Consider the following 26,638-nt stretch of genomic DNA (forward strand, 5'->3'; position numbering starts at 1 on the left):
CTTTCAGTCTGTGTCTTTAATCTTAAGTGAGTCTCTTGCAGGCAGCAGACAGATAGATCTTGTTTTTTTATCCATTCCAGTACCCTGTAAGTTTTGATTAAAGCATTTAGACCATTTACATTTAAAGTGGTTATTGATAAGTATGTACTTAATGCCATTTTGTGAATTGTTTTCTGATTGGTTTTATACTTCTTGTAGTTCCTTCTCTTGCTCTCTTTGTCACTGATGCCTTTCTTCAGTGTTACAGTTGGCTTTCTTTCTCTGTATTTTTTGTGGCTCTATCACAGATTTTGAAGTTCATATATAACATCCTAAACATGTATATATGCATTGAGTTCATGGTTGTTTGAACACATTTTTTTAAAAAATTTTTTAATGTTTTATTTATTTGTAGGAGAGAGAGAGAGAGAGAGAGACAGCGTGAGCAGGGGAGGGTCAGAGAGAGAGTCACAGACTCTGAAACAGGCTCCAGGCTCTGAGCTGGCAGTCAGCACAGAGCCCAATGGGGGGCTCGAACCCACGAACCACGAGATCATGACCTGAGCGAAAGTCGGACGTTTAACCGACTAAGCCACCGGGCGCCCCTGAACACATTTTTTTAAACATACATTTTAAAACATATATTTAGGTATGTATGTATTTATGAAAGTATAGGGGAGGGGCAGAGAGAGAGAGTGAGAGAGAAAATCCTAAGCAGGACTCGCTCTCTCAGCATGGAGCCCACTGTGGTTATCTCTGAACTGTGAGATCACGACCTGAGCTGAAACCAAGAGTTGGACACTTAACTGACTAGGCCAACTCATGTCCCATAAACTTTTTTATTCTGCCCCATCATGTTTTCTGTGTTGTCATATTTTACATATTTTTATTCAGAATTTTCTTTTAATCATGTCCTTTTCTTTCACATGTAAAGAAGCCCCTTTAACATTTCTTGTAAGGCTGGTTTAGCAGTGATAAAATTTTTTAAAAAATTTATTTTTGAGAAAGCACGAGTGCAAGTTGAAGAGGGGCAGAGAGAGAGAGAGAGCGCGAGCTAGAATCCCAAGCTGGCTGTGTTCAATGCCATGAACCATGGGATCATGACCTGATCCAAAATGCTTAACCAACTGAGTCACCCAGGCACTCCAATAGTGATAAAACTTTAACTTTTCACCTGGGAAACTTTTCTCCAGTTCTGAATGATAGTCTTACAGGTAGTCTTGGTTGCATGTTTTTTCCTTTCAGCACTTTGAATATATCATGGCACTCCCTTCTAGCCTACCAAGTTTCTGCTGAACTCTCTGCTTCTTGAACCTAGATGTATTTCCTTCCCCAGGTTAAGGAAACCTTACTCTTTTCCCCTTCTGGGATCTCGATAACGTGAATAATTGTTTGCTTGATGTTGTCCAAGATATCACTTAACCTATCCTCATTTAAAAAAATTCTTTTCTCTTGGGTTGCCTGAATGGCCCAGTCAGTAGTGTCCAAATCTTGATTTCGGCTCAGGTCATGATCTCAGTTTGTAAGTTCAACCCCTGAACTGGGCTCTGTGCTGACAGCATGAAGCCTGCTTGGGATTCTCTCTCTCCCTCTCTCTCTATTCCTCCCCCACTTTGCTCTTTTTCAAAATAAATAACTTTTTAAAAAATCTTTTTTCTTTTGCTCTTCAGCTTGGTTGTTTCCTATTACCCTTTCTTTAAGATCATTGATCCATTCTTCTGCATCTGTTAATCTACTGTTCTTTTTAATGTTATTTTTTTTCAGTTATTATATTCGTCAACTGGTTCTTTTTATATTTTCTTTGTTAAAATTCACACACAGCTCTTCTGCTCTCTCTAGTGCAGTGAGCATCTTTATGATCATTAAACTGTTTGAGGCATATTGCTGATCTCCATTTAATTCTCTGAAGTTTTGTCTTGTTCTTTTATTTTAAACGTATATCTTGGTCTCCCCATTTTATCAACTTTCTCTATTTTTTTCTATGTAATAGGTGGAATAGCTACTTCTCTTAACTCAAAGGAATGGTGTATGTGGTCATCCCATGTAGGCTGTGTGTATCTGGTGACTTTGGTTTGCTGGCTGAAGTAGTGGCTGGCATAAGCTGGAGGTGCTAGGTCTGTCCTTATGTGATGGCCAGAGCTGAAATGGCCATAGTCTGGGATGGTTTCTGGGAAGAAGATACCTTGATGGGGCACAAGCTGGTGAATCTGTTGTGCTCTGTGCAGAGGGTGCCTGGTGGAGTAGCTGAAGCCAAGGTTGGGTGTGGGTTAGGGGGTCCTGGGGGCCCTCCACATAGGGTGTGCCCTGCAGGTGAGCTGTAGCTGAAGTAGGCATGAGCTGGCATGGTCCTGGGGCTCTTGGTGCAGAGGACAGCTAAAACTGAGGTGGGTGTAGGCCGGGGTGTCCTGGGGTGCTCAGTGTGGCAGTTGGAGCTGAGGCAGAGTGTGGGCCCGGGGGTCTCAAGGCACTCCACATGGGGGTGCCTTGAAGTGCTGGAACCAAGGTGTGCACAGGCCAGGGGTTCCTGGAGTACTGTGCCATGGGTACTCTAGCAAGTCATCTGGAGCCAATGCAGTGCAGGTTTGGAGTGTTCTGGGGGTTCTCTGGGCCTGTGTCACCTTGCTGAGATGGCTAGAGCTATAGTGAGCACTCACTAAGGGTGTCCTGGTGTGTGCTCCATCTTGGCTCCAGCTGGGGCTGCCTTGGTGGGAAGTCTGGGGCTGGTGTGGGCTAGAGGCCTAGGTCTCATTAAGGTGGAAGGCCTCCTTAGCATGCCCAGATCCTGCTCCCATCCATGCTATCAAAATAGAGGGCGAACATAAACCATGGCACTTGCCAGTCCCTCCAACCTAGAGAGAGTTCTAGCAGCTCTCCTACCCTTTGGCAGGGCTAGTTGCTCTTTTAAATAAATAGTTAATTATTTTGTGAAGCAGCATGTGTACAAGCAGGGGAAAGGGAGAATCCCAAACAGGCTCTGCGCTGTCAGTGCAGAGCTTGACCAGGGGCTCGATCTCATGAACTGCAAGATTGTGACCTGAGCCAAAATGAAGAGTCAGCTGCTTAACTTAAACCTTGGTTTTGTTTTTGGGCTTTTTTTTTTTTCTGTGTCCCAGGGCATCCAGGGTTGGTATGTAGCCCTTATTTTAATGTTCACTGTAAGCAAAATTTGCAATGACCACTGGACTCAAAGCTTTTTACTGGACTTTTTTCCTCCTTTTCTTTTGAAAAGAAAAATGGCTGGTAATGTTGGCAACGTGGGAGGGTTCTGTAAGATCTAATACTGAAAAGAGTTTACTGGTCCCCATAGAGAGTCTAAGTTAAATATAATGAAGTAGTTTGTATGTCATTGCTTCTGAAATATATATTATTTCTATTTGCTAAAACACATAGGGTAATAAAGGTTAGTTTCCATTCATTGAACCCCCATTTTATTTCTATCCTTTTGCATTTAACAGGATTTTTAAAAAATCATCGTAAAAAAATCTAAATAGATTAAAGTGCTAAAGTTAATTTCCAATATTTCTTACTAAAATAGCTGTGGTGAAACAAAGGGTATTTGGGAGAAAGGAATTTCACAGTTGATTTTTCTTTTAATTGGTAAAAGTATTAATACCTTTTTACCCAAAGAACCAGGCTCTTCCTTATATCTTTAAATACTGCATAAGAAATGTAAAAAGTTAGTTTTAAGGGTCAATTAGTATACTTCACTGGGTTCATGGCTTTATCTTATACCATATTTTTGAATAAAAGAAAGTCTTAAGTACCATTATTATAGTAACCTTATAACCACAGTGAGGTTGTAGAGCTTCTTTTGAAGGAAACATAGTTTGATTGATTGAATAGTTGAAAGTTCAGAGATCTGCCATAACAGTGTGACATTAAAGTGAATGAAAACCAAAGGCATAGCTCTAAGTCCTATGTATTAAAAAAAAAAAAAAAAATCCCTAGAAATCACCCGTTATCACTAGAACATGCATTCACATTCAAATAAGAAAAAATACCACACAGAAAACAGAAGCATTTTTAAAAAAAGATTTAAGATCATAAATAGGTTATTATTGTCACAACACATTTCAGAATTGAAAAAAACAGACATTTTTGGCTTTAGAAAAAAAAGATCTTTTTTTTTTTTTTTATCAATTCCCTCATCATTAAAAGGACTTGTACATTTTAAAATTTCCAGTCTCCTAAGGCACAATATTTATTTTATCAGAACGCCAATATCATCACCCCAGTATAGCAGGAATAAGAGGCAAGGTATTAGCACTACAAAAACCAGCAAATTTTATGGACTAAATCATTAGTCATTTAAGAAAAGGGAGAAATAGACTAAGAAGGCCCAGTGTTGTTACACAGGGCTTTGCAATAAAAAACCTTTTTAATCAAATTATTTTAACTCAAACAGATTTGATTCACCACAGAGGAGCTGTGAGCAAAGAATGGGATTGGTAAAATACAGTATACTTTCTTTAAAAAGATTTGGAAGGAAAAAAATAAACTTAGAATAGCATATGGAGGGGTGGGTAAACATCAAATGGAACCCAAATTAGAGGTCTAGTTTATTCCTAGTCTTTAGGCAGATCCAGAAAATAAGACTAGGTAAATGTAATACCTAGGTACAAACTATAAGGCTTCTGCTCCTTAATCACATGGCCCATTCTAGCCTAACCCCTGCCAACTGGATGTAGTGAAATACTATAATCAGATGCTCAAACTGTTTGTTTTTTCATCCAAGAAGTTCTTTAAGATATAATACAAATGTAAAAATTCCTTATTTTTAAACTTTACCTTGCTTTATCCTCTGTGATACCAACTGAGCTTTAAAGGTTTATATATACAATATGGTGATTTAGTGTTACTTTAAAAGGAAAAAAACCCACAAAGTTAGTGATTGTCCACAGATGAAACATGGGATGAGGTTCATGACTGAAATCAATCATGGAGTGTTAGTCACTTGTAAACTCTTGAAAGTTAAGACTGGGAACTGTGCATATCAGACACATTAGAGTATAGGAGGAGAGGAAGAGAAGCCTATTTGTCATTCCAATTCTGATAAGGTGCATGGTCTTCGAAATTCTTGTCCACGTTCATGGAGCCATTTATTAGATACTGTGAGAGAGAAAAAATACATCAATATTCTCCGCTATCTAAACAGTTTGATTCACTTGCTAGGTCTATAACAAGGTTTCTACACAAGCTAAAAGGTAAAGACCAAAATAAGATGAAGGCAGATGGTACCTAGGCCTAGGCACACTTTTGAGATTCTACATATGTGCACTTCCTAAAGTTTCTGATATTTAATGTAAAGCTTGAAATGAAATGCAATTGGAATGAAGATGTAGGTACAGACAGAACATAGTATTTTGCAGGCAGGTAAAAACAATCTCTAATACAGAGACATTTTAAAGATGAACACAAAGCCTCCACCCTACAGGAACAATTCTACAATCAATCACTAGTAGTATGTGTTCATGAAGTTTCCCTGATGCCAAGATACTGCTTTTTAATGTAACTCAAACAGAATTTTCTCATCCTCCTTTATCATAGAACCCAATCAATGGCATCAACATGTACAAAGTAAATTAGGATCCATACATTACTTTTTCTCAACTCCTGTATCCCATCTATCATTCATCAAAACCTGTCACTTTTCCTTATATACCTCTTCAGTCTCTCTACTCTGCAATCCTTTTGCTGCTGCCATAGTCCAGGTTTTCATCATCACCCACATAGACAATGAAAAGAAGCCTTCTAAACTGATCTCTTCTCCACTAGCCTCATCCTAGTCGAGTGATTCTCAAACATTATAATCTTCAAAGGAGACTTTTAAAATGCTAACAATCAGGGGTCACTCTTTAGTCCTGCTGCAATGTCTGATATAGTAGCTACCAGACACATGTGACTACTAAGTACCTGAAATGTGGCTAGTGACACATTATGTATAAAAATAACTTCACCTGCTTCTATTTCTTTTTAATGTGGCCAGTCATAAACTACCATGACCCTGAGCACCTCTCTAGCCTCACACTAGTCCTGGCCCTGGTCCCTAATATGCCTGGAAAACATACTGCTCTATCTTCAAGAGCAAATTTTAAAATTAAGCTTTAAAGAAGCCAACTCCCAACTATAAGGAGTCATCATCTTCTGTATACATCTCTATATTAATGTGTATTACATTTTGATTTATCCATTAGTATATCTCAGACAACTGTACACTCCTTGAGGGAGAGACACTGTCTTACTCAACTCTGAGTCAAGAAGTGGGACTAGTATTAAAATCTGTCATCAGAATGCTGATCTATTGAAAGTAAATTTATATTAAAATCAAAAACTTGCTTGGTTGAATCCCTTTCAATGTTACGAGTTTCGTCATCTTTTTAAGATACAGACTATGCTAATTTCAAAATATGAGACAAAAGTCAGAAGAGACTATAGGAAACATTTACCCCATTTGTTTCCAACTAGCACTGGACAGGCCGCATGCCGTGTACTGTAATCTCCTTCTCCACTGGCAAACAGATTATACCAGAAAACAGCAGTTCCCTGTGGAGAATAATACAAATATATCTCCAAATAAGATATAGGTTATCACTTAAAAAAAAAATCTTTTTAAATTTTTTTAACGTTTATTTATTTTTGAGGCAGAGAGTGAGGGAGACACAGAATCTGAAACAGGCTCCAGGCTCTGAGCTGTCAGCACAGAGCCCGATGTGGGGCTCGAACCCATGGACAGTGAGATCATGACCTGAGCCGAAGTCAGACGCTTAACCGACTGAGCCACCCAGGCGCCCCAGGTTATCACTTTTTATAGTAGTTAAATTTTCCTCTGTTCCTGTGGAAGTATTCCTCCATGGCAGCATTATATCTTCTCTATTAAATTTCTGAAAATATGATTAAATCATTTACAAAATTTTGGTGATCCCATGAAAATGTTAATACTACAGTGCTGCCTGACAAAGGGAATTTGGCAAAAGAAAAGTAACAAATCTTACAATAGCAAGATGGAGGGATAATCATCATATAGAACCCATTTCAGAAATGCAAACTTTTGAGTACTAATCCTTGGTTGTTCATTACTTCTAGGTAATCATAGTAAACTGTGCCATAAAAATATTAAAAATTTTACCCAGTATACGTAAGGACTATGTTATCTCTATCTTTAAAAATATCCTTCATTAATTAGACCATGAAACAAAAGTGCATCTCTTCCTCAGGGAAAAAATAAAGAGACCCAAAAAATTAAAATAACAAATGAACCAAGTTTACCTTTTTGGGCCAAACACTAGCTCCTACTTCAGGAAAGACAGTGGCTCCTCCTGCTGACACATCACTCATCTAGAAGAATTCCAGACAGTATTATGAGAAGCACTGGTATAATATAGTTAAATATGCCATTGAGGAAGACATGATACTGTACAGAATATGAGAACATCTGGACTTCTATTTACATAAATAGGCTTGTGCATGCTACTCAAATTTTTAACTTTTAAGTTTATTTATTTAATTGAGAGAGACAGAAACAGTGCAAGAGAGGGAGAGGGAGAACAGGCTCCATCCATACTGTCAGTGCTCAGTCCGATGTGGGGTTTGAACCCACACAACAGTGAGATCACTGACCTGAGCTGAAACCAAGAGTTGGATGGTCAACTGACTGAGCCACCCAGGTACCCCCATGCTACTCAGTTTTTAAACAAAAAAAGATGCTCTTTATGGAGTCCTGCGTGGCTCAGTCGGTTAAGTGTACGACTTTAGCTCAGGTCATGATCTCGTAGTTTATGGGTTAAGGCTCTGTGCTGACAGCTCAGAGCCTGAAGCCTGCTTAGGATTCTGTGACTCCCTCTCCCTCTGCCCCTCCCTGGTCACGTTCTGTCTCTCTCAAATATAAACATTAAAAAAAGTTAAAAAACACTGTTTAGGTTTATATACTTCTGTAAAAAAAAATAAAAGGCAAAGAAATGATGAGGTCAGGAAGGGAGATAGAGAAGGATATCTTTTATAGCTACTTCTTTTATAGCTAGAGGTAAAAAAGAGATGATAAAAAGATTATTTAAAATCAATAAATCAAGTAATACAGGAGTATAATTATGTATTTATTGTGCTAAAATATTCCATGGGGGCAGGAATTTTCATCCGTTTTGTTCATTGCTCAGCCTTAATGTCTACAGAATTTATAGCAGGTGCTCCTCCTGGGTATTTACTCAAAGAAAATGAAACCACTAATTCAAAAGGGCATAGGCACCCTTATGTTTATTGCAGCATTATTTACAACAGCCAAATTATAGAAACAGAGCAGCATCTATTGATAGATGAAAGGATAAAGAAGATGGTCTATATATACAATGGAATATTATTCAGCCATAAAAAATGAAAGCTTGCCATTTGTAACAACATGGATGGATCTACACAGCATTATGCTAAGCAAAATAAAGTCAGCCAAAGAAAGACAAATACTGTACGATTTCACTCATATGTGGAATTTAAGAAATAAAACAAAGGAACAAAAGGGACAGACCAAGAAATAGACTTATAACTATAGAGAACAAACTGATGGTTTACCCATCCATCCCACCTTCCCCTCTGGTGAACAGGTGATGGAGGGATTTGGGAGTGCACTTGTGATGAGCACCAGCTACTGTATGTAAGTGTTGAATAACTAAATTGTATAATTGAAACTAATATCACACTCTATGTTAACTATATCAGAATTAAAATTAAAAATGTTTAAATGTAACCTAGAATAAAAACACAAATCTTCCAAATTAAGGGATCACATGGACAAAATGAGATAAAGGAAATACAGATCATACAGTGAAGTTTTTTTCAAAAGCAACATAAGTAGAATGCATAAACAACAAATATATCACAAAGCAAAATCCAACTGTACTATATCCAAGAGTCACATCTAAAACAAGAGACTTATAAACATTGAAACAAAAAAGATTTGCCAAGCAAATACTATACCAAAGAAAATAGTTTGATCTTAATATCAGACACAAAAATTTAAATCAAAATAAAAGCACTAAGTGAGATAAAGAAGGTATTTAACTATGATGAATATTTCAGCTGGAGCAATGAGCTAACTTTGAAGAAATGAATAAGTTGTGGTAAATGGTCCATCTAGGAATAGTACTTAAATAATGGGGGTGGGGATAGGGGGAGATAATTACTGATCTAGTGAAAATGCTATACAATTTAAGAAAAATATAATAAATAATCTAACATATCTAATGGTCAAATAATCTAATATTTATGGATATCGGACCAAATAATATAGCATCACTAATAAAAGCAAACAAAATGTTTAATGTCTCTTAAATATCAGAAGAGATGACCAACGTCTCTAATAATAAAATTAAAACCACAATAACTGCCAATATAACAGGTGAAAAATGTTTGACAAACATATCACACTTAAAGGTGGGATATAAATTGGTACAAATATGTAGAGTTCACTTCTAGAAAGTATACAAGGTTTCACAGCATGAATTTTGTATATCACCTTCTCTCCTGGTTTTCCCTATGTAATAATTCTTGCTCATCTTTAACTTCCATTATATGTCTTAAATCCTTTTTTAAATCCTAAGTCCTTTTTATTATAGTATTTAAGTCCTTTTTTAATGGTATCTTAAATCTTTTTAGAAACAGATAAAGTTGTAAGAAGAAAGGAGATTTATGAAGTAGGAAGGCAAAAAGGTAGATTGCACAGAGGGAAGGAGAGAAAGAGGAATGGAGGAAATAGGGTAAAAGACAAAGAGGGAAGGTAGCTAGCAGGAACAATGAAGAAAGAAAATGAGACTGAGCAGAGATACACAGATTTTGGTAGGGAGTAAAACAGCAAAAAGAGGGGCCATTTTCATATCATTCAAATGGGTGTGGAGGTGGAAAAAACAATGAAATAAGCAAAATTTAAGTCTAGGTAATATCATCTTTTTAAGTTAACAAAGAGCACAACACTGTAGGAAATTATATTTTTCAAATATAATATTTCCCAATATTTCCTGTCCTACATGTTCTGTTTACATGACACATTCTTATTAAGTGGTAGGGTCTATGTCTCCTCCCCTTGATCCTTGACAGATCTCTATAATTGCCTTGATTAATAAAAGGCAGGAGAAGTGACATTATTTGACTTCTGAGGGTAGGTACTGAAAATGCCATGCATTTCAGCCTTGCTTTTGCAGAGATACTTGCTCTCGCAATCTAGTCACCATGCTGGGAGTAAGTCCATACCGCATGCAGGTACTCTGACCAAAGCCAGCCTCAACCTCAGCCTTCAAGATGACCCCAGTGCCAGTCATCATCAACTGACTACAGATGGAGCACAAGAACCAGGAGTGAAGCCCACTCAACCTTATAACCGTGAGAAAGAAAAATAGTTATTTTAATCCATTCAGTTTTGGGGTGATTTATTATGCAACAATAGATAACTGGAGCAAATATTATAACCGAAGTTTAATTTTTTCTACACATTTAAGTATATGAACAATTTTTAAGTTTATTTATTTTGGGAAAGAGAGAGTGTGCGTTCACACATGCAAGAGCAGAGGGAGAGGCACAGATTCCCAAGGAGGCACTGCTCTGTCAGCGCAGAACTTAATGCGAGGCTCAAACTCACAAACTGTGAGTTCATGACCTGAGCAGAAATTAAGTCAGACACTTAACCGACTGAGTCACTCAGGTGCCCCAGTGTATAAACAATTTTAAAAATAAAGATCATACGGTTTTGAAACTTTACTAAAAGATATGAAAATGGTTACCCTTAATGGGGTAAAATGGAGCTTCCAAAGTGGTATAATGTGCTGTCTCTTGATCTGGCTGCTGCTTACACCAGATGTATTCACTTTGTGAAATTTTCATACTCCACAAAATATCTACTATGACTGTCTCCAAATAGACTGTTAAAAAATTAATATTACTAACTGTATTTATTTATTTTCAGAGAGAGAGAGAGAAGAGCACAAGTGGGGGAGGAAGAGAGAATCCAAGCAGGCTCTGTACTGTCAGCACAGAGCCTGATGTTGGGCTCCAACTCACAAAGTGTGACATCATGACCTGAGCCCAAATCAAGAGTCAGATGCTCAACAGACTGAGCCACCCAGGCACCCTGAGACTATTAGTAATATTAAAACCTGAATAAAAAAGTTAACATTACTATCTGAAGAAGTTACAAATGCAAAAACCCTCCATTTACTCAATTATAAAAACTTTAAATTAGGACGTTAAATAAGAGCTAAGGAAAACAAACATCTGAACATCAAAATAAATGTCATGTAATAAAATCCCAACTTAAAAATTTTAGCTATAACTTACATAGAACAGCCATGTAGCAATTCTATTTCCTGTCCCCAGCTCTTTGAAAGCATCTGGTTCATCTTTCTGTGAATAAAACACAACAAATTCAATGGTATAAAATTCAGGAATGCAAATTATCCAGTGGCACTAAACACCAGTAACATGCTTAAGGGTATGCCAAAAAAAAAAAAAAAAACCACACACACACAACCCAAAAAGATTCATTTATAATGTCTAGTGCACAATATACAGGAGGCACTCAAATACTTTTGGTTGTTGATTCAGCTTGTACAGTGAATACCTTTTTTTTTATAAGACTATTGGGAAGGGGAAACCCAGATTTATTAGCCTAAACAATGAAAATCAGTATCTACTATCCACAGATTATTAAATTAATGCCTATAGTTTTAGCTTCTAAAGGAAAAATAAAAGCCTCTTAGTTATATTCATGAACTCTATTCTCTGCAGGTAAAAAATTTACCTTGAAATTTAAATTGAACTCATGATCCATTCAAATGTTTACTGCTACTATGCTTGTCATTCTTTTGGACAGTCAGCACTTTAATCTAGCTGTACAGTTCACATCTGGCTATTTAAATCTAAATTAAAATACAAGACAGTCTCTTGGCAGTTATCCCAGAAAAATGAAAATGTATTTTTCACACATAAATTTATATACCTTTTTATTGGTAATAGCCCCAAACTGGAAACTACCTTACTGTGTCCTTCAAAGGACAAATGATTAACCAACTGTGGTGCATCCATACTGTGAACTCCTACTGAGCAATAAAAAAGAACACATTACTGACACGTTCTTTAGAACTGCACCAACCTCAAAGGTATTATGCTGCTAGTGAAAGGAGATATATACTGCATATAACCTCTATATAACATTTCTGAAATGACAATTACTGAGAAGAACAGATTAGCAGTTACCAGCAGTTAAAGGATAGGAAGCAGAGGGTATGTGCAGCTACAGAGCAGGAATGTAAGGGAGTCTTGCAGTCATGGTGCAGTTATGCATCCTGATTGTGGTGGTACTTTCACAAAGCTACACATGTAATAAAACTGCACAGACACACACATACACACACAAATTAGTGCAAACAGAACTGGTGAAATACGAAATAGCTCTGTGGTTTGTGCCCATGCCTATTTCTTGGTTTTGATAGTGCACTATAGTGATATAAGAAGTTAACATTGGGGGAGGCTGAGGGAAGGGTTCATGGGACCTCCCTGTACATTTATCTGCAACTTCCTAGGAATCTGTAATTATTTCAAAATAAAAAACAAAAAAATTTAGTTGCACTAATGTCAGAGCTTGAACTGTATTCCTTTACATCTTTCAAGACTCTCAGACACTTTTCAATAATTGAAAACAAGGGAAAGACTAAAAATATATTCTTTGATGGCCTACATAGAGAAAGAGTACAATTCTGGGGTTTAAGCTAGTCAAGGGCCGTGACACAATATAGGCTGTGTTTTCCTTCAAAAAAATATACCCTTATTTTAGAAGTAGTAGATCAATAAGTTTATTAAAATGGCCAAGACAGTTCTTAGAATTCATGTAATTATGATAAGGCTTAATGAAGACTTGGCAATGTATAATTTATAGCTTAATGTGAAAAAAGTAAGGTTGATATTTAGTAATCTTAAGCAAGCGTAGCACTTAGTAAAGGACAGCTTTTTAGCAAACAGCTTTCATATTATTTATTCTCCAGTGTCTCTCTTCAACTGTTTTATATTTTTTATCTTCTTGTCTCTTAGGGTATTCTTATAATTTCTGTAAGAGCAGGCCTATGCTTTCAAACTCCCAGAAGAGGCTCTTATACATATTCCATGCCCACCTGGTTGATGAGAGGCAACTCTCCTTAAGGCTCTTGACTCAAAGCAGATAATTTTCAAGGCTATTCTTTCTTTCTCTGAGGGTATAATCCTTTTGGAGATTCAGGTTTTATGCACTGGTCTCAAGTTCAGTAGCCTGCAGTGGCAGGTCCTCTCACAGAGCTGTCAGTTCCCAAAGCTCTAGATTCCTGGAGGCAAAAGCCTTCAGCTTCTTTGCCCAGCCCCAATTTAACTCTAATTTTAATTTCTAGGTTTTCTTTGTTCATTTTGCCTTTGGGAATTTCTTTTACTTTCTTCCAATCTCAGCAATGCATTTAAAAGTATCCTAAAATTTGTTTTAACATCTAGTTTTTTTTTCTGCTAAGAATGTTTTATAGAATGTCTATTCTACCATGCTTCCACAAATTGCAAACAAGATATGAATTTTTACTACTAAAAGAACAGAATTAACATGTCATGCCTAAGCTTCAGTTAGGACTCCTACATTCTCTTTTATTTACTTACCCGTGCAAAATCAAAATGGGGTTCATACTGTCCTCCAACTCCATAATTTGCTACCTGAAGAAGAGGAAGAAAACATGCATTAAAAAAATCAAGATTATGATTCAAAAAAATCTGTAAGCCCTATTTGGGCCTCATACAAGATATGGTTAGGTACTTTAGAGAAATGAGAAACAAAGCAGCTAAAATCAATGGAAGTTCCTAAGGAACCAAGGATAAAACCTGGATAGCTATTCTATATTTTAGACTTAGTTTAGATTTTAGACTTTAGACTTAGACATTAAAACTTAGTTAATGTTTTCCTTTAGCAAATACTTAAGGTACATGTTTTTCTCTAACTTAAACTAAAATTTGAATTAGAATTTTAAAATTAAAATGTTTAGAATAAAAATTTTATAGAATTGGAATTTTGAGATTTCTCATTAATTTTTACTACACACTTTCCTTTGAAATTTAAATCAAGACTCATGTTTTCCAAAGTCCAAAATCCTGGGAAACTCCCAATCAATTTTATAATATCTTCCTATAATTTCAACTGGTAATAACAATGTCCCAGTGAAAAGTAGCAATAGGAAGTAAAAAAATTGTCTCCCGGACTTCAAGCTGTATTACAAAGCTGTAATCATCAAGACAGTATGGTACTGGCACAAAAAAAGACACTCAGATGAATAGAACAGAATAGAGAACCCAGAGATGGACCCACACATATGGCCAACTACTCTTTGACAAAGCAGGAAAGAATATCCAATGGAATAAAGACAGTCTCTTCAGCAAGTGGTGCTGGGAAAACTGGACAGTGACATGCAGAAAAATTAACCTGGAACACTTTCTTACACCATCCACAAAAATAAACTCAGAATGGATGAAAGACCTAAATGTAAGACAGGAAGCCATCAAAATCCTCCTCAAGGAGAAAGCACATAAAAATCTCTTTGACCTTGGCCACAGCAACTTCTTACACAACACGTCTCTGGAGACAAGGGAAAGGAAAGCAACAAAAGGAACTATTGGGACCTCATCAAAATAAAACGCTTCTGCACAGCGAAGGAAACAATCAGCAAAACTCAAAGTCAACCAAAGGAATGGGAGAATATATTTGCAAATGGCATATCAAATAAGAGGTTAGTATCCAAAATCTATAAAGAACTTAGCAAACTCAACACCCTCCCTCAAAAAAAGAATCCAGTGAAGAAATGGGCAGAAGACATGAATAGACACTTCTTCAAAGAAGACATCCAGATGGCCAACAGACACATAAAAAAAATGCTCAACATCACTCATCTTCATTGAAATACAAATCAAAACCACAATGAGATACCACCTCATTCCTTCAGAATGGCTAACATTAACAACTCAGGCAACAACAGATGTTGGCGAGGATGAAGAGAAGGAGGATCTCTTTTGCACTGCTGGTGGGAATGCAAACTGGTGTAGCCACTCTGGAAAATGATATGGAGGTTCCTCAAAAAAAAAAAAAAAATTAAAAATAGAACTACCCTATGACCCAGCAATTGCACTACTAGGTATATATCAAAGGGATACAGGTGTACTGTTTCAAAGGGACACATGCACCCCAATGTTTATAGCAGCACTATCAACAATAGCCAAAGTATGGTAAGAGCCCAAATGTCCATTGATGGATGAATGGATAAAGAAGATGTGGTATACGTGTACACACACACACACATGCACGCAATGAAGTATTACTCAGCAATCAAAAAGAATGAAATCTTGCCATTTACAACTATGTAGGTGGAACTAGAATGTATTATGCTAAACGAAATTAGAGAAAGACAAATATATGACTTCACTCATTTGAAGACTTTAATATACAAAACAGATGAACATAAAGGAAGGGAAGAAAAAAATAATATAAAAAATAATATAAAAACAGGGAGGACAAAACATAAGAGACTCTTAAATATGAAGAACAGAGGGTTGCTGGAAGGGTTGTGCTAAATGGGTAAGGGGCATTAAGGAATCTACTCCTGAAATCATTGCTGAAGTATATGCTAACTTGGATGTAAACTTAAAAAATAAATTTTTAAAAAAGTATCTGGTCTGAGTTTAAATTTTAGGTTTGTTAGTTACAATACATGTAACTTTGACTACAGTCTCAGTTTTCTTATTTATAAACTAAGGAGAATGATGCCTTCCTTAGCTCACTTCTTGTATCCCACTATGATGCAATAGAAGGAGAATGTAATTTAAAGAGCACTGCCAACAAAATGAAAGAAGAACATAATCAAAAGAATGTTGCCACAGCAAAGTCCAAGTCCTATGTGAATTATATTACTCTGGATATTTTACTCTTTATATTGAAGACACATTGGGTTGGATCAGACTATTAAGTAGAACTGTATCACATAGCCTGAAAGATTCTGTGAAAGTTAAGCAGAGGAGAATAAACACAGACCAGGGAAGAAAAAGATACATACAAGACCTTTTTATAATATAATGAATGCCAAGGAAGTGTAGATAACCATGAACAAATGGCAACTTAATTAAGCAAATTTAAATACAGGCAATCCTGCTTTTGCACAGTTCCAAAAGGCCCAAATATAATGGTTTAGCTACTGATTAACACCAGACTCCCAACAACATAGTTTAAATTTCAGTCACTAAAACAAACTGACAGTAACTGCATTAAGTACATCACTGCTAGCACTTTAGTCCACATGTTACTATGTAAATAACAGCTGCACATCATGATTTACTATGTAAATAACCAATCATATCACTTCTTTCTAAGTCTATCAGTGGTTGGTCACTGCACATCTGTTAGTCAATTCATGCACAGACACCAAAGTATGTAGTTGTCTTGCCTCCTTATCTCCCAGTGAAAACTCATGTGATATTTTACAAAAATGGATCACTGGAAGAGGCAAGTGACTAAGCAGAGAAAAGGAGCAGAGAAAGGGAAAGTAATAATGCTGTAAGTAAAATTCAAATCAAACTTAAATAAAGATATAGAAAAAAATGACAAGGGGAATGCTTCTGCTTGTGCAGGTCAAGAAACTCTAGCTATGCGGTCAGAGGAACTTGGTGATGGCAAACTTACTGACATAAGGAAAGTGACTGTGATGGAAAAGATAAAGAAGTCTTGGAGGATGTGATGTTGGGGGAAAAAAAAAAAGTCTTCACAATAATAAAAAAAGAAAACCCTCAGGGATACTTAACATTGAAAGCACAAAGGATAAAATGTTGAAAACGGATCCAAACTTAGAAGTATGACAATTTGCAAAGGTAGAGAAAACACTCTCTGTATCATAAATTTCACAAGGAGGTTTTTTTTTTTAATTTGAGAGAGAGAGAGAGAGAGAGAGAGAGAGAGAGAGAGAGAGAATGAGAATCAAGCAGGCTCCATGCTCAGCATAGAGTCTGATGTGGGCCTCGATTCCACAAACCTGGGATCATGACCTGAGCCAAAATCAAGAGCTGGATGCTCAACTGACAGCACCACTCAGGTACCCCAAATTTCACAAAAGAAGGAATGTTTAAACTATCCTTGATAACTGTTTGCAAAGATATACAGCACTTTAATATTCATAATAAAGATTACCAAAACAATTTAATAGGGAAGAATAGTTTTTAAATACATGATGCTGCGACAACTGGATATCCACATGAAAGGAATGAAGTGGACCTCTACCTCATACCATATACAAAAATTGACCCCAAATGGATCAAAGACCTGAATGTAACAGATAAAACTATAAAAATGTTAGAAAAAAAAACAGTGTAAATTTTTGTGACCTTGCATTACGCAATGGTTTCTTAGATATCTAAAGCACAAGCAACCAGAGACTTCCAAGGAAGATGGCAGAATATGAGGATCCTAGGCTCACCTCATGCCACAGGCACAGGTAAACATGTAAACAACTCAGAAAATGACCCAAAGACTCTCCACAGCTAAGTGTAGAGAAGGGGACACATGGAAGAGGGTAGGAAGGGCTGAGATGTGGTAGGGAGCCAAAAAGACTGTGAGACTGCCTGTGGGAGGGAGGGAAGCAGTGGAGCGGAGAGGGGAGAGGAGTAAATCTCCATATCAGGAACCTGCATGGGTGAGACAAATCCCTATAACATCTGTCTTTGAAAACCAAAGGGGCATGGATTCTCAAATTCTTGTAATCAGTGGGCTTACCACCTGGAACTTTAAAAATTGGCAAGCTAAGTTCTGGGAGAGTCTGAGGGCAGAAGGAAACTGAATCTCCACCCATAAAGAGACAGCTGACATACAGCATAGAAAAGGCAGTTAAAGAAATGCCTGGGATGGGGGGTTGGGCACCTGGGTGGTTTGGCTTAGGTCATGATCTGACAGTTCGTGGGTTCAAGCCCCTTGACAGGCTGTATGCTGACAGCTCAGAGCTGGAACCTGCTTTGGATTCTGTGTCTCCCTCTCTCTCTGCCCCACCCCTGCTCGTGCTCTGTCTCTCAAAATTAAAGATGTTTAAAAATTTTTGAAAAATGCCTGGGTATACAGGAAAGAGACTTATTTACTAATCTCAGAGCTTGTGCTGGAGGGGCAAGGATTGGGGGGGTGGATTTCTCTAAGAGCCATTTCTTTCCCGTCTACCCCCCACCCTCAGCCTAGATACAGACACCTGTAGAAACCAGGGTAGCACAACACTCTCCTGCTAACAGTGAGAGCTCCACCCCACATTCTTCTGCAGACATGCCCCCTTCATCTGAAGTAGCTTCAGGTCCCCCTCCCACAGCACATCTGCATGGACCTTATTAACAGTGCCCCCCTGAGTCCTCCCCACCCACTGAGCTATTATATGGACCCACCCCTCCATTCCAGTCTGGGCAGTTTTCCCATGGTTTGCAAGCTCTCTCCCACAGCAAACCAGTGCATATCTTGCAGGCACCATGAACCCCAGCCTACTTTCTTTTGTGGACCTGACCCTCCAATATACCCTTGGCCAGATTCCATCCAAAGCAGTGCCACAAGCCTGGCAGTGTGCAAGTAGCCCTATCAGGGGCCTCTACCATTCCAAAGTGATTCCTGCCCCAGGAAGAGATGAAGATAAACACACACACCAGTTTGACAATGGCCCAGCAGTGTGCTGGGGGTAGACATCAATCTGATTGCAGGCCCTTCCCACCAACAAAAGCTTCTCCGGGCACAACAGAAGGAAGGCACCCTGCAGTTCAATGCTACTCCATCTCTGGCACACGTCTGGTCTGACTCATCTCAAGCCCAAGGTGGCCCCAGACTAGACCACTAACAACACAGAGACCAAAACCTGCCCACAACAGGCAGACAGCACCATTGCAGACAACTGGACTGAAGGCAATGTGGCTCAGCCACAATAGTAGGGCACATGCAACACACATAGAAGACCCCTGAAGCATTAAGTTCTGGTAAACATGGGACAGTGCACTGCAGGGTATTAAAGGGCCTCTTTTTCATAAAGCCACTGTTTTCAAGAATGGGAGACATAGCTGACTTAACTAACACATAGAAAACAGAGAGTTAGACAAAATAAGGAGACAGAGGAATATGTCCCAAATGAAAGAACTGGACAAAATCATAAGAGACCTATGCAAAACAGAGATAAATAATACCCTTGATAAAGAATTTAAAGTAATAGTCATAGGAGCACCTGGGTGGCTCAGTCAGTTAAGTGTCTGACTTTGGTTCAGGTCATGATTTCACAGTTTGTGGGTTCAAGCCCTGCATCAGACTCAGCACTGAAAATGACAGCCTGCTTGGAATTCTCTCTTCCTTTTTCTCTGCCCCTCCCTGCTCACACACTCTCTCTCTCAAAGTAAATAAACAAGCTTTAAAAAAATAAGTAAAGTAAGTCATAAAGATACTCACTAGACTTGAGAACAAAATGAAGGATCTTAGACCCTCAACACAGAGATAGAAAACATAAAAAAAGAACCAATCAGATATGAACAACTCAATAACTAAAGTTAAAAATACACTAGAAGGAAATAAATAGTAGACTAGGGGAAGCAGAAGAATAGATCAGTAACCTGGAGGACATAGTAATGGAAAGCAATCAAGCTGACCAGGAAAAATAAAAAAGATAATAAATAAATGAAAACAGACTAAGGGAACTCAGCAACACCATCAAATGTAGTAACATTTGCATTATATGAATTCCAGAAGGAAAAGAAAGGAGGAAACAGAATATTTATTTGAAAGAATAATAGTTGAAAACTTCTCAGTTCTGAGGAAGGAAACAGAAATTCATTCCAGGTGGCACAGAGAGCCCCCAACAAAATCAACAATGAAGTCCACACCAAGACATGTAGTAATTAAAATGGAAAGCAGTGATAAACAGAGAATTTTAAAAGCAGCAAGAGAAAAGTTACATAGAAGGAAAATCCCAAAAGGCTACCAACAGATTTTTCAGCAGAAACTTTGCAGAGAGGAGGGAATGGCAGGATATATTCAAAGTGCTAGGGGGGGCAGGGGGGGGGGGGGGGGGGGGGGGGGGGGGGGGGGAGAAACCCAGCAGCCAAGAATGTACTATCCAGCAAAGCTATCATTCAGAAAAGAAGAGATAGTTTCCAGACAACTGAAGTTAAAGGAATTCATGATCACTAAAATAGCCCTACAAGAAATGTTAAAGAGGACTCTGAGTGGATATGAAAGAACATTAGGAGAATTATGAAGAGTAGGAAGCATAAAAGCAATAAAATTAAGCCTGTCTATAAAAATCAGTCAAGGGGCACCTGGGTGGCTCAGTCAGTTAAGCGTTTGACTTCGGTTCAGGTTATGATCTCACGGCTCATGGGTTCAAGCCCTGTGTTGGGCTCTCTACTGACACCTCAGAGCCTGGAGCCTGCTTTTGATTCTGTGTCTCCCTCTCTCTCTGTCCCTACTCCACTCACCGTCTGTCTCTCTCAAAAATAAACAAACATTAAAAAAAATTTTTTTTTTAATCAGTCAAGAGTTTCACAAAACAAAGGATGTACAGTATCACACCATGTATCTAAAATGTGGCAGGGGGAAAGGAGTAAAAATTTAATGCTTTTAGAATGGATTCAAACTTGGGGCACGTGGGTGGCTCAGTTGGTTAAGAGTCCAACTCTTGATTTCAGCTTAGGTCATGATCTCAAGGTTCGTTAAGTTCAAGCCACGCATTAGGTTCCATGCTGACAGTGTGATGTCTGCTTGAGCTTCTCTTTCACTCTCTCCCTTTCTCAAAATAAAAAAAACTTAAAAAAAATTTTAAGGGGCATCTTGGTGGCTCAGTCCATTGAACATCTGACTAGTGATTTCAGTTCAGGTCATGGTGTCATGGTTTGTGGGTTCGAGTCTCACATCAGGCTCTGTGCTGGTGGCATGGAGCCTGCTTCAGATTCTCTCTCCCTCTTTCTTTTCCCCTCCTTTGCTCATTCCCTCTCTCAAAAATAAAATTTTTTAAATTAAAAAAACTTTTTTAAATGTGTTTTATTTCTTTAAGTTTTTTAAAAAATGTTTTATTATTTCTGAGAGAGAGACAGACAGACAGACAGACAGACAGTGTGAGCAGGGGAGGGTCAGAGAGAGAGGCAGACAGACTCTGAAACAGGCTCCAGGCTCTGAGCTGGCTGTCAGCACAGAGGCCAATGCAGGGCCCGAACCCATGAACCGTGAGATCACGACTTAAGCCAAAGTTGGACGCCCTACTGACTGAGCCACCCCAGGCACCCCTAAAAATGTGTTTTAAAAAGAATAGATTCAAACTTCACAAACTTCATCTACTTAAAAAGGCAGCTGTATGCATATGATGTTAAAGAGAAAGGAATCCATGAGAGACAAGAAGAAAGAATTATAATGGCAACCATAAAACAAGTAACAAAAATACATACCTTTCAATTATTTTGAATTTAAGTGGACTTAATACTCCAATAAAAAAAAAACAGATGATGACAGAATGGCTAAAAAAAGCAAGACACATCTATATGCTGCCTACAAGAGACTCATTTCAGACCTAAGAACACATGCAGATTGAAAGTGAAGGGATGTAAAAGCACTGTTTTCAGATGGCATGACACTATACATAGAAAACCCTAAAGACTCCACCAAAAAACTACTTGACCTGATAAATGAATTCAGTAAGGTCACAGGATACAAAATCAATATACAGAAAACCACTGCATGTCTGTACACTCAAAATGAAGTAGCAGAAAAAATTAACAAAACAGTCCCATTTACTATTTAACCAAAAATAATAAAATACCTAGAAAGAAACCTAACTAAGGAGGTGAAAGACCTGTACTCAGATAACTATAGAACCCTGATGAAAGAAATTGAAGATGACTATGAAATACTGATGAAATACAGTGAAATGGAAAAATATTCCATGCTTATGAATTGAAAGAGCAAATATTGTTGAAATGTCCATACTACCCAAAGCAATCTACAGATTGAATGAATGCAATCCCTATCAAAATGCCAGCAGTATCTTTTTACAAAACTAGACTACTACCAAAATTTGTATAGAACCACAAAAGACCTCCAATAGCCAAAGCAATCTTGAAAAAGAACTAAGCTGGAGGTATCACAATTTCAGATATCAAGATGTACTACAAAGCTGCAGTCATCAAAACAGTATGGTATTGGCCCAGAAACAGACACATAAGTTAACAGAACAGAAAACCCAGATATAAACCCACAGTTACATAGTTAATTAATCTTTGACAAAAGAGGAAAGAATATGCAATAAGAAGAAGATGGTCTCTTCAACAAATGGTGTTGGAAAAACTAGACAGCTACATGCAAAAGAATCAACTGAACTACTTTCCTACACCATTCACGGATATAAACTCGAAATGGATTAAAGACCTAATGTGAAACCATGAAAATCCTAGCAGAGAGAACAGGCAGTAATTTCTCTGACATTAGTTGTAGCAACATTTTTCTAAACATGTCTCCTGTGGCAAGGGAAACAAAAGCAAAAATAAACTGTTGGTACTACACCAAAATAAAAAGTTTCTGCACAGCAAAGGAAACAATCAGCAAAACTAAAAGGCATCCGATGGTATAGAATAAGCTATTTGCAAATGACATATCAGATAAAGGGTTAGTATCCAAAATCTATAAAGAACATAGGAAACTCAGCACCCAAAAAACAAACAATCCAGTGAAGAAATGGGCAGAAGACATGAATAGACACTTCTCCAAAGGAGACATCCAGATGGCCAACAGACACATGAAAAAAGTTCATCATTACTCATCATCAAAACCACAGTGAGATACTGCCTCACACCTGTCAGAATGGCTAACATTAACAACTCAGGCAACAACAGATATTGGGGAGGATACAAAGAAAGAGGATCTCTTTTGCACAGCTGGTGGGAATGCAAACTGGTGTAGCCACTCTGGAAAACAATATGGAGGTTCCTCAAAAAATTAAAAATAGAACTACCCTATGACTCAGCAATTACACTACTAAGTATGTATCCAAGGAATACGGGTGTGCTGTTTCGAAGGGACACATGCACCGCAATGTTTATAGCAGTGCTATTGACAATAGCCAAATATGGAAAGAGCCCAAATGTCCGTCATCTGATAGATAGATAAAGAAGTGGTATATATATATGTAAGTATGATATGAAGTATTACTCGGCAATCAAAAAGAATGAAATCTTGGCATTTGCAACAATGTGGACGAAATTAGAGTGTATAATGCTAAGCGAAGTAAGTCAGTCAGACAAATATTATATGACTTCACTGATATGTGGAATTTAAGATACAAAACAGATGAACATAAGGGAAGGGAAGCAAAAATAATAGAAAAAAACAGGGAGGAGGACAAAACATAAGAGACTCTTAAATACAGAGAACACACTGAGGGTTGCTGGAGGGGTTGTAGGTGTGGAGAAGGGCTAAATGGGTAAGGGACATTAAGGAAGACACTTGTTGGGATGAGCACTGGGGGTTACACATAGGGGATGAATCACTGGAATCTACTCCTGAAATCATTATTGCACTATGTGCTAACTAACCTGATGTAATTTAAAAACAAAAAAACGGACAAGTATTTACAAGGATGTGAGGAAATTATAACTCTATACATTGCGAATGGAATTGTAAAATGTATGGCCATTTTGGAAAACAGGTTGGCAATTCCTCAAATGTTAAACTAAAGTTATGACATGACTCAGCAATTCCATATATAGACTATACCCAAAAGAAATTTAAATGTTGGTATAAAAACTTGCACACAAATGTTCATAGCAGCACTAATCATTATAGCCAAAAAATACAAACAACCAAATATCCTTCAGCTGATAAATATATGAAGTGTGTTGGGGGGGAGGGGGGAGATGGGGATGGAGGAGGGCACTTGTGGGGATGAGCACTGGGTGTTATAGGGAAACGAACTTGACAATAAACTATTTGTAAAAAAATTTAAAAAAATAAAAGTAAAAGAATAAGGCATATTATGCGAATACTAAATTAAAAAAAAAAAATGAAGTGTGGTTATATCCAAAGAATGGAATATTATTCCGGCATGAAAAAGAATAAAGTACTGACAACACTGAAAACATTATGTTAAGTGAAATAAGCCAGACCCAATAGGCCACATATTGTATTATCCAATTTATATGAAATTTCTAGATATGAAATACCTAGGCAAATTAACACACAGAAAGATTAGTGGTTGCCAGGGGCATTAGGGAGAGGGAATGAAGAGAAACTACTAAAACTCTTTGAAGTGATGAAAATGTTCTTGCAATTAGATAGTGGTGATGGTTGCATAACCATGTGCCTATAATAAAGCCAGGGCAAATTTTATGGTATGTTAATTATATCTCAATGAAAAAGAGAAAAAAATTCATTAAAAAAAAGAAGGAAGAAAAAAAGAACTACTCCTGGTCACCTGACAAGCTTAGGAATGAAAAAAAATTATAGTGTGCTTAATAAATATTGTTATATATTGTTCATTTCCCTATAAAGTTATACTTAACAGTAAGAGTTTTTAATGTTTTATGAAGAATTTTGGAGATCACAGATATTCATAATTTTTGCCATCGATTAAGATCACTTTGCATGGTCTCAGCTTGCATATTCACTTTTACAGTCCCAAACTATCCTGCAATACCTGTACAGTGCCTGTACAGTGTCAGGAATCTCATCTGAAGCATCTTTTGAAAAAGTGTAAGGAAATAATGTGATAGCATATAGTTTAAGGATAATGTGATTACCTACCTGTAATTCCTCTGCTGTGGAAACATCTAGTCCTGTTAGATCTTGTATTCTCATATTAATCCGAGATACCACAGGGTTTTCATAGCCAGAGAGCCAGGCACTAACAAGAAGAAGAAAACATTAGTTTTACTTATGTTTCAATAAGTAAAGACTAATAGCCCTCATTTTAAAAGCCATAATGTATGGGATAATAAGCCTTTACCTATAGGCATGTAGTTGGCTTGTTTGATACGATTTTTACTAAAGAATGTTGTAATTTTTTTTAAATGCTACATTTTAGGAATGCGTGGGTGGCTCAGTCAGTGAAGTATCCGACTCTCAGTTTTGGCTCAGGTCATGATCTTGTGGTTTGTGGGATCAAGCCCCATGTTGGGCTCTGCACTGACAGCATGGAGCCTGCTTGGGATTCTCTCTCTCCCCCACTTTCTGCCCCTACCCCACTCACAAGCACACGTATGCGCGTGCTCTCTCTCACAAAATAAATAAATAGACCTTAAAAATGCTACATTTTACAGTTTGGAAAAGAAAAAACTAATCTCATTTATTACAGAGTTTCTTTGAAGACAGCTGGATTAATATAAGAAGGCTATACAGAGCTAGTTACATTCAGAGTTTTAAAAAATTCTGTAAAAAGACGTACCAAACTAAAAACAGTTTTTCTTTCTAGGTAAGGTATAGGAACTGACTGAGGTAGAGATCATAGGGTTTTTAGGCTGATATATATAATGTAAATATTTTACAAGAAAAAAATTCATTTTTAAAAATTTATTTTTGAGAGAGACACAGAGCGAGCAGGAGTGAGGCAGAAAGAAAAGGAGAGAGAGGATCCAAAGCACGTTCCACACTGTCAGTGCAGAGCCCTACACAGGGCTCAAACTCATGAACCATGAGATCATGACCTGAGCCAAAATCAAGAGTCACTTGCTTAAATGATTGAGTCACCCAGGCAACCCTCATTTTTTAATTCATTATATTACTTCATTATATTACTTGAAAAAATAACAGAAAGTTTTGGGGCAACTGTGTGGCTCAGTGGGTTAATTAAGCCTCTGACTTTGGTTGAGGACAGGATCTCACAGCTCATGGGTTCGAGCCCTGCACTGGGCTCTGTGCTTACAGCTCAGAGCCTGGAGCCTGCTCTGGATTCTGTGCCTCCCTCTCACTCTCTGCCTCTCCCCTGCTCGTACTGTCTCTCTCTCTCTCAAAAATAAATAAATATTAAAAAAAATTTTTTTTAATGACAAGTTTTTAAAAGGCATCCAAACATACCCAGTAAGGTGACTATAATAAAAACAGATAGAGGGACAATAACAGGTGATGGTGAGAATGTAAAGAAATCAAAACCCTCATACACTGCTGGTAGGAATGTAAAATGGTACAATCACTTTGGAAAAAAGTTTGGCAGTTCCTCAAATTGTTACACATACAGTTACCACATGACCCAGCAATTCCACTTCCGGGTAAATATCCAAGAAAAATTAAAACATATAGGTTCATACAAAAACTTGTACATGAATATTCATAGCAGCATATTAATAATGGCCAAAAAAGTGGAAATAATCCAAATATTCATCAACTGATGAGTGGATACATAAATGTGATCTATCCATATGATGGATTAGTTTGCCATGAAAAGGAATGAAGTACTGATACATGCCACAACATGGATAAACCTTGAAAACAGTATGGTAAGCAAGACACACAAAGCCACATACTATGATTCCATTTATATGAAATATCCAAATGGCAAATCAACACATACAAAAAGTGATTAGTGATTAGGTTAGTGGTTGTCAGGGGAGGGAGGAAATGAGGAGTGACTGCTAATTAAGTACAGGCTTTCTTTCTGAGGTGATGGAA

General features: G+C 37.5%; 1 protein-coding gene across 2 annotated transcripts in view; it reads right to left on the reverse strand.

The window, feature by feature from the left end:
- Positions 1-3,997: 3,997 nt before the first annotated feature.
- P4HA1 (prolyl 4-hydroxylase subunit alpha 1) overlaps positions 3,998-26,638 on the reverse strand; it is a 74,182-nt gene continuing 51,541 nt past the window's right edge. For both annotated transcript variants that reach the window (XM_039235114.1, XM_039235115.1), the window contains exons 10-15: positions 24,779-24,878; positions 13,621-13,674; positions 11,290-11,355; positions 7,246-7,314; positions 6,426-6,522; positions 3,998-5,088 (exon numbers count right to left, since the gene is read on the reverse strand). In XM_039235114.1, the coding sequence (XP_039091045.1) occupies positions 5,018-5,088; positions 6,426-6,522; positions 7,246-7,314; positions 11,290-11,355; positions 13,621-13,674; positions 24,779-24,878 (457 nt within the window). In that variant the 3' untranslated portion in view covers positions 3,998-5,017. The remainder of the gene's footprint in view (positions 5,089-6,425; positions 6,523-7,245; positions 7,315-11,289; positions 11,356-13,620; positions 13,675-24,778; positions 24,879-26,638) is intronic.

The sequence above is a fragment of the Hyaena hyaena genome, unplaced genomic scaffold, assembly GCF_003009895.1.
Source record: "Hyaena hyaena isolate Hyena2069 unplaced genomic scaffold, ASM300989v1 scaffold_97, whole genome shotgun sequence".
NCBI lineage: Eukaryota > Metazoa > Chordata > Mammalia > Carnivora > Hyaenidae > Hyaena > Hyaena hyaena.